The sequence below is a fragment of the Cornus florida genome, unplaced genomic scaffold, assembly GCF_030987335.1.
Source record: "Cornus florida cultivar Cherokee Brave unplaced genomic scaffold, ASM3098733v1 CherokeeBrave_3.0.0_Hap2_Chr05, whole genome shotgun sequence".
NCBI lineage: Eukaryota > Viridiplantae > Streptophyta > Magnoliopsida > Cornales > Cornaceae > Cornus > Cornus florida.
This window is the reverse complement of record NW_026775575.1, coordinates 56,882,592-56,890,702: the sequence shown is the minus strand read 5'-3', so window position 1 is coordinate 56,890,702 and position 8,111 is coordinate 56,882,592. Positions and strand designations below refer to the sequence as shown.

Here is an 8,111-nt window from a genome sequence, read left to right as displayed (position 1 = left end):
GTGATTTGCAAGACGAGGTGGGAGAGCTCCGGCAGACTGACCATTAGTGGCTACGAATTCATCGACGTCTTGATGTCAGAGTCCGCCGTGTTGCTGCGCTAATACTTCATCGACCTCGATTTCAACAGAGAGTTCAAGATCGCGAGGTCTACGTGCGCGTACGAGTGCGTGTTACAGGCTTTGCGTAGGGTTTTCGTCAGTAGGAGTGAGGAGTTAAAGCAGGTCATGAAGGTGATGAGCAACGCCGGCGAGACGGTCGTTGAAGAGCCAAGGTCTGCACCATCCTCCGTGGAGGAAGAACCGTTACATGCAGAACAACTAATTCGGTTCGTACCACCAAAGGGCGAATGTGATTCCGGCGAACTCGTCGTCTTTGTTGTCGCCGGTGGTGCCGATGCTAGTTGTCAAATGTCGATCGGTTGGATTTGACGTCGTGAAGGGACATTTGTTGTGTCCCGCCACAACTCGTACCTGACTCGATCATATCTATGCAATTAATTTTAAAACTCGTACGAATATTATATCTAGTTGTAAGTGTATGAAGCACGGACACTCCTCCTAGGGGTCTCGTACCGGTGTCAGACACTTTTCGGACACGGACACGCGTGTCCGAGGCTCGGACACGTGTCCGACAATTCTATAAAGTGTCCAAAATTATTTTTTTATTGGACACGGGGTGGACATGGCTCGGACACGGCTCAAACACGGGTGGACACAGCTCGGACACGCGGGAGACACGGCTCGGACACGGCGGGGTATATTTTGTAATTTTTTTTTTAAAGATAAATGGGGTACATAATGTAATTTTTTAGAAGTTTAAAAATAAATTTTGAAAAAATAAAATAACAACTATAGATAAGGGTACTGCACAGTAAATTTATTTTCTCTCACTTCCACTCTCAGTCTCTCCTCTTCTTTAATTATCTCTGTACATGAACAAAACAATTTTTTTTTTTTTTTTTTTTTTTTTTTTTAAAGTTACATGAACAAGACTTTGAGAAAGACTAAAAGTTTATATGTTTATTCATGCACATATTTAGCCCATTATAACTATGTCTCTTCTGCATATCTTCGTTTGGAATTTGGATCAACTTTATTTTTCATTTATTTTCTATTTTGTCCATTGAAATTGGTCATGTTATTTGTTGTTGTTTTATTTGCAATTTTGTAGTTATATATACCTAAATGTTATTAAAAAAAAATGAATGTGCAAAGTTCTAGTAATTATATTTTGAATATATAATTATATATATATATATATATATATATATATATTATTTTATAGGCGTATCCCCACCGTGTCCGTATCCTATTTTTTTGAAATTTGCCGTGTCGCCGTATCCTTGTCTTGTCGTACCCATGTCTCGTGTCGGTGTCCGTGCTTCATAGTTGTAAGTATATTTGTCTGGGATGCGGCAAATGCACATCGAAAAGCCGACGGGGCATAGCATATCACATGCAAACAGTTCATGTTGATGACTTCGAATCTCACTGCAACACAAAATTTCTTTACATTAATTACGCAATAATTTCAAATAATGATACAATAATTATTTATGCAATAATTACTTTAGACCATAATAATTTAAATTTTTTCTAATTTTAAATAACGTGTTAAACAAGTGATATAAATGTAAAGTCCACCTTTTGTTAAAATAAGCTTTGAAGCCCAGTAAAAATTAGAGGCCCAACAAGAAAGACCCGAAAGCAGGTCAATTTAGGCCAACTGGTGAAAGAAAGCCTGGTTAATCGAAGCAGACCAAAGAATAGCCCAAGATCGACACATTCAAACATTCATAACGCCCACAATAAAAGAGAATATCGTATAATAAGGAGGCATAAACGTCCATATCCGAAAACTGCCAATAACGGCTTCATATAAATCTTTACTCATAATCTTCTTTGATATATTTTTTTATGTGTTCAGGTGTGAAAAATTGCACCTACATAAATCAGTTTAGAAGAATTTACGACAATATATATATATATATACACATTCAATATTGTATATGTGTTGTCTCAATACTTTACAGTATTGTACTAGTCTCCCTGTTGTCATTTCATAGATGTGAAACTTTGGTTTCCTTTACTGATCACTGTTTCAATCCATTATAGCATTAATTTCATATCTGCTGAATGGACTGTCAGTGTGTTGTATGGTATTGCAGTTCATTCAACAGTTTTGAGAAGAGTAATGATACTCTCTCCGATCAAATTGGTCTACTCCTAGTCTGAATCCTACGTGTAACTGTTACGTAATTACTTAAATCGTTGATATTTAATTTGTACGCTAAAGATACCAAAAATAAAAATAAATATGGAAAGAAGCTGAAGAAGTTTTTAACACCCCTCTCCATCTCTCTGATTTCTCTATTCATCTTCTCCGTTCTGCTGCTTTCTTGATTCTTTCTCACTCTGACTCGTGATTCTCTTTTTTCCAATTTGAAAAATTGAAGGGAAAATAAAGCATTGAGAAGTCTCTATTGGTTCATGAAATCATAGGGGAAAATACATATAAACGTATATGTTTGCTTGAAGAGAAAAAAAAAAAATAAAAAAAATAAAAAACCCTAATAAGATTGAAAGTATGCATTCATGTTTTTTATTTTTTATTTTTTTTCAATAAATATTTTGGCTTCTATATATTATATCATTTTTGGGGATTAGATCAAAAAAAAAAAAAAAAAAAAAAAACCTGCAAAAGTTCATTACGAAGGACGGCCTCCCAAAGGATCTACTCCCAAAGGCTGTCAAGTCGTACCCACTCCTCTAACGCCATGTTCAATTCTAACTTCCTGTTATGTTCATTTTTTTTTTTCAATATAAATTTTAGCTGCGGTATATTGTGTCAGTTTTGGGGATTTGATTATAAATTAAAAAAAAAAAAACTTCAAAAGTTCATTACGAAGTGGATGCGCTCTCTCTTTAATCTTCAATTTGACGCCTCCACCAGACCCATCATCAACTCCTCACCGAAAGAATCAAGGAAGCAGTTCAACGAAGAAGATGAATAGAAAAATAAGAGAGATGGAGACGGGTAGTCAAAACCTCTTTAATTTCTTTCCATATTTATTTTTGGTATCTTTAGCCACACTATTTAGGTAATTACATGGCAGTTACACATAGGATTCAGATTAGGAGTAGGCCAATTTGATCGGACACATATCATTACTCTTTTGAGAAACAATGGAATGATGATAATTGAATCCACAACTTGGAATAATAATAATAATAATATTTAAAAAAAAAAAAAAAAAAAAACAAAAGAACCTGCAGAGGAAGAAATGCACAACATAATTCGGGAACAAAAATCGTATATAGAAAGTGGAAATATTTAACCTACTGTGATTAGGCCTCCAAACGCCTCCATTTTTTTTTTTTTTTTTTTATCTAGCCAAATTAAGCCTAAAGTAATATTTTTCTTTTATTAACTTAAACTCAAATGTAGTTGAATTCCCCATGCCTGTTTGCTTTTTAAGAAAATTTTAGAAATTTGAAACAAATAAATGAAGTTGTTAAACCACATTGAATTTAATATTATTAATATTTGCTTATCACATTGTTTATGCTTGTATTGTGTTATTCTTATGTATTAATAATAAATTTTTTAATGTTAAATAAATTACACAATGAAAAATTTATTTTACTATCAATAACTTCATTTTTCAAAATCTTAATTTTATTTGAATTTGTCAACATTATAATATTTGTTGAAATTCATCAAATCCCATTCATTTTAAAATCCCACCTTTTCCAAACATCTTAAAATCCATTTCCAAATCCAATTTTATAATTCCAAGAGTAAAAACCGTGAATAGCCCAAAGACAAGGAGTTTATTTACAAATAGAGATAATATATTGTTGGAGTAAAGCCATAAAAAATCACAATAATAGTTAATAAAGGAAAGTGAATGGGTAAAAACCAAGAATAGACCAAACAAGAGGGGTTTAATTATAAATAGAGAAAAAAGTCGATTTAAAAGCCACAAAAAATCACACTAGTAGTTAAGAATGGAAAGTGGAAATAGGTATAAACCAAGAATAGCCCAAAGACAAGGGGTTTAATTAGAAATAGAGAAAATATATAGTCGGTGTAAAGCCACACAAAAAATCACAACACTGTTAAGAAAGGAAAGTGAAAATGGGCAAAAACCAATAATAGTCCGAGGAAGAGGGGTTTAATTAGAAATAGAGAAAATAATCTATAAAATCATGATACTAGTTGAGAAAGGAAAGTGGAGCCTCTATTTAAAATCCCATCACTTCATTTAAGTGGCAGTTACACATAGAATTTGATTAGGAGTAAGCCAATTTGATCGGACAAGTATCATTACTCTTTTGAGAAATAATGGAGTGAAGATAATTGAATCCATAACTTGCAATAATAATAATAATAATAATAATAATATATATATATATATATATATATTATTAAAAAAAACCTACAGAGGAGGAACTGCACAATAAAATTGAGGAACAAAAAGTGCGAGTAGGCCTCCACATGCCTCTATTTTTTTTTTTTATTATTATTTTTTTATCTAACCAAATTAAGCCTAAGTAATATTTTTCTTTTATTAACTTAAAATCAAATGTAGTTGAATTCCCCATGCCTGTTTACATTTTAAGAAAATTTTAGAAATTTGAAACAAATAAATGAAGATGTTAAACCACATTGAATTTAATATTATTAGGATTTGCTTATCACATTGTTTTTGCTTCTATCGTGTTATTATCGTGTATTAATAATAAATTACACAATGAAAAAATTATTTTTCTTTCAATCACTTCATTTTTCATAATCTCAATTTTATTTGAATTTGTCAACATTATAATATTTGTTGAAATTCATCAAATCCCATTCTTTTTAAAATTCCACCTTTTCCAAACATCTTTCCAAATCCAATCTTATAATTCCAAGAGTAAAAACCATGAATAGACCAAGACAAGGAGTTTATTTACAAATAGAGAAAATATATTGTCGGGGTAAAGCCACAAAAAATCACAATAATAGTTAATAAAGGAAAGTGAATGGGTAAAAACCAAGAATAAACCAAAGAAGTGGGGTTTAATTATAAATAGAGAAAAAGTTGACTTATAAGCCACAAAAAATCACAATAGTAGTTAAGAATGGAAAGTGGAAATAGGTATAAACCAAGAATAGCCCAAAGACAAGTGGTTTAATTAGAAATAGATAAAATATATAGTCTGTGTAAAGCCACACAAAAAAATCACAACACTGTTGAGAAAGGAAAGTGAAAATGGGTAAAAACCAATAATAGTCCAAAGATGAGGGGTTTAATTAGAAATAGTGAAAATAATCTGTAAAATCACGATACTAGTTGAGAAAGGAATGTGTAGTTGAGAACGGAAAGTGGAGCCTCTATTAAAAGCCCCATCACTTCTCTTCCTCCCCACGGAATCCTCTTAAGTGTGTGAAGTCATAGTTGGAGAGAGATCAAGGGAAAAACCCTTCTGTCGTTCTTATTGTGCCCTTTTACATGGCTCGTCAAGGGAATTTCTTCTCTATCTTGACCGGAGAAGAAAGCGAGGTTGATGCCGCAGACCTCGCCGCAAAGATCGAGGCGGAGCGGCTGAGGAAAGAAAAAGAGCGGCTGAAGAAAGAAGAAGAGCGGCTGAAGAAGGAGGAAGAAGAACGGCGGTTGAACCCCCATTATGGTATAATTCCGTTCTTCTTGTTCTGTATGTATAAGTTTATATTTTAAATCCTGTTTATATTGGTATGTATTTATTTGTTTATACAAATTTATATAATGCTCATGCTCTTAATGTTTCGTGGCTTTTGTAAATTGATCTGATTAAACGATGTTAATGGATTCTGAAAGAGGTTTATTTGATAGGGTGAGCAAGATTGTTGGGTAATTAAGATTTTATCTTTATCTACTTTTATAATTTATCGGAGATAACTTCTCTAATTTATGTAAGATTAAAAATTTTACAATTGGGTTTTTTTAGTTTAGGGTTCTGTTTGGGTGCAATTCTTTATTCTGTATTCAGTTTCTAATTCAGTAGATTGTTATCGTTTAGTGCTGTTTGGGTGCAATTCTTTTATTCTTATTCAGTTTCTTAAAAATTAAAATTTTTTGTGTGATAATGGTGGTGTTAATTAATTTCAGTGAAATCTGAGACAGTGAGAGGAGGAGGCAGTGGTTATCGCAGGAATAATGGAGGTTATCGCAGGAATAATGGAGGAGCTGATGGTTATCAACCCAACTATAAAGGGAATGCAGTGGCTGAAGGATATAGGAGGAATAATGGACCAGTTGCTAACTCTACAAATGGTGGTGGACGCGGATGTGGCCAGGAGGAGCGAACTTGGGGCAGGGGATATTCACGGCCTGCACCAGTAGCTAACTCTACAACTGGTGCCGGTCTTGGTGGGAACAGGGGGGCCGAGAATTCACGGCCACGAGTAGCTGCTGCTGTTCCTTCAGTTGAAGATCCTCTTCACTTTCCCGACCTGGGTAAAAAAGCTGTGAAAGCATGATTTTTCCAAGACAAGTTTCAAAAATCCGCTTTTATCTTCTCCATTATATCCCTCGTTATTGTATTCTTTCTGGCAACAAGTTGGAGAAAATTTTGAATTGCTTTATAACATAAGTATTTTGTTTATTCCATATGGTTTACCATTCTCATCGTTTGTCAATTACTTTCCCAAATTTATGTTTGAAATTTCGTGTTTTCTGGTCATATCAATCCTTCTCTTCTTTTATTTTATTTTCTTTTATTTTTTCTTCTTGTATGTTTCGCAATATTGGTCACACCAACGCACTCGGACACCCTTAAAAAAATGAGCTAAAAAGCCAATTATGGTTTAAAGTAGCGTACTACTTCATCAACAAAGCTTTAGATTTTGTATGAACTGATTATTCAAGTTGGTCTTTTTCTTTCCAAGTCTCTCTATTATATAAACAAGATAAAAACTTAGAGAAAGCATGATTTTTTTACTCTGCTTCTCACTAGAAACAGAGTCAATCATGCAATGAAATTACTAAAATTAGTGAAGGGGGTTCATATGGATCAAAAAAAGGCAAGGAAATGATGATGAATGATCATATTTTAATTACATTTTTTATAATTCTTTTAATATATATTAATTAAAAAACTTAACATTAATACTATCTTATATCCACGCACATGTTACGCATAAGAACCTAATTTTTTCTTTTTCTTTTTTTAACAGGACATAAGAACCTAATTAACTCACAAATTTCAAACAATTTCATAAAAAAATGATTTAATTCTTAACTACTTAATTTATATTTAATATAATTAAATATTTAACTATAATATAATAACATTCTTAACATTGAGTAAATTTAGCAAAAGTCAAGTAATTAACTTCTCATCATTATCATCATCATTCTTGTTTTAATTCCACATGTGATGCACCGATTTTTCAGTCTCTACATTTTTATTATTATTAATTCTTTCTTTCATCTCCAATGTATGTCTTTCGCAAGCCCTAATCGGTAAACTAGGTATTTGTAATTTAGTCCTTTAACAAAAGTCACGGTAACAGCTCAATACAAACTCACATCCGGTTCGAGCTTTGGTGAAAGCATAGGCGAGTGAGTTTGCTTATTTAACTTCTTTTTTAAATAAATAAATAATAATCCTTATCCTAAGAAAATATTCTAGAGTCATGTATCAACGGCAATAGCCCAATAAAAATTCACACCCGAGTTTTGGTGAAAGTATGGGTGTGTAAAAGAATCATGTACTACGCTCTATTTGATAAGATGGAATCAGCTAAAAAGTGAAGGAAACAAAAAATTTTAAATTTTTTTGCTTTAGAGTTTGGATAAAATTTAAAGTTTGAATATGAGGATTTTTGCATCTGCCTATTTACTCTTAAAACTTTTCTGGCACAAAAGAAGCTAAAAAATATTTTCAGACCTCCTTATTTTACATTTCTATTGTTATTTTATTATTCTATTATTTTGTGTAATAAAAGCAATTTAGGTATTTTTAAATAACTTTCATGCTATCAAAAACAAAGGCAATAAAGGCAAATTAGGTTTCATGTTTTCCTGCTATTTTTTAATCGGTACGTTGTATAATAAAGGCAATTTAGGTTTTTAGGTATTTTC

General features: G+C 32.3%; 1 protein-coding gene across 1 annotated transcript; it reads left to right on the top strand.

Annotated features, from left to right (window-relative positions):
• The first annotated feature begins 5,407 nt into the window (after nucleotides 1–5,407).
• On the top strand, nucleotides 5,408–6,635 carry LOC132310166 (glycine-rich RNA-binding protein 8-like). Its single transcript, XM_059808385.1, has 2 exons — nucleotides 5,408–5,676; nucleotides 6,135–6,635. The coding sequence occupies exons 1-2, from the start codon at nucleotides 5,499–5,501 to the stop codon at nucleotides 6,503–6,505; spliced, it is 549 nt and encodes a 182-aa protein (XP_059664368.1). The 5' UTR covers nucleotides 5,408–5,498; the 3' UTR covers nucleotides 6,506–6,635.
• The last annotated feature ends 1,476 nt before the right edge of the window (nucleotides 6,636–8,111 follow it).

Coding starts and splice junctions, on each gene's coding strand:
- LOC132310166 (XM_059808385.1), top strand. CDS start 5,499: ATGGCTCGTCAAGGGAATTTCTTCTCTATCTTGACCGGAGAAGAAAGC. Junction 5,677..6,134: donor GCGGTTGAACCCCCATTATG/GTATAATTCCGT, acceptor AATTAATTTCAG/TGAAATCTGAGACAGTGAGA.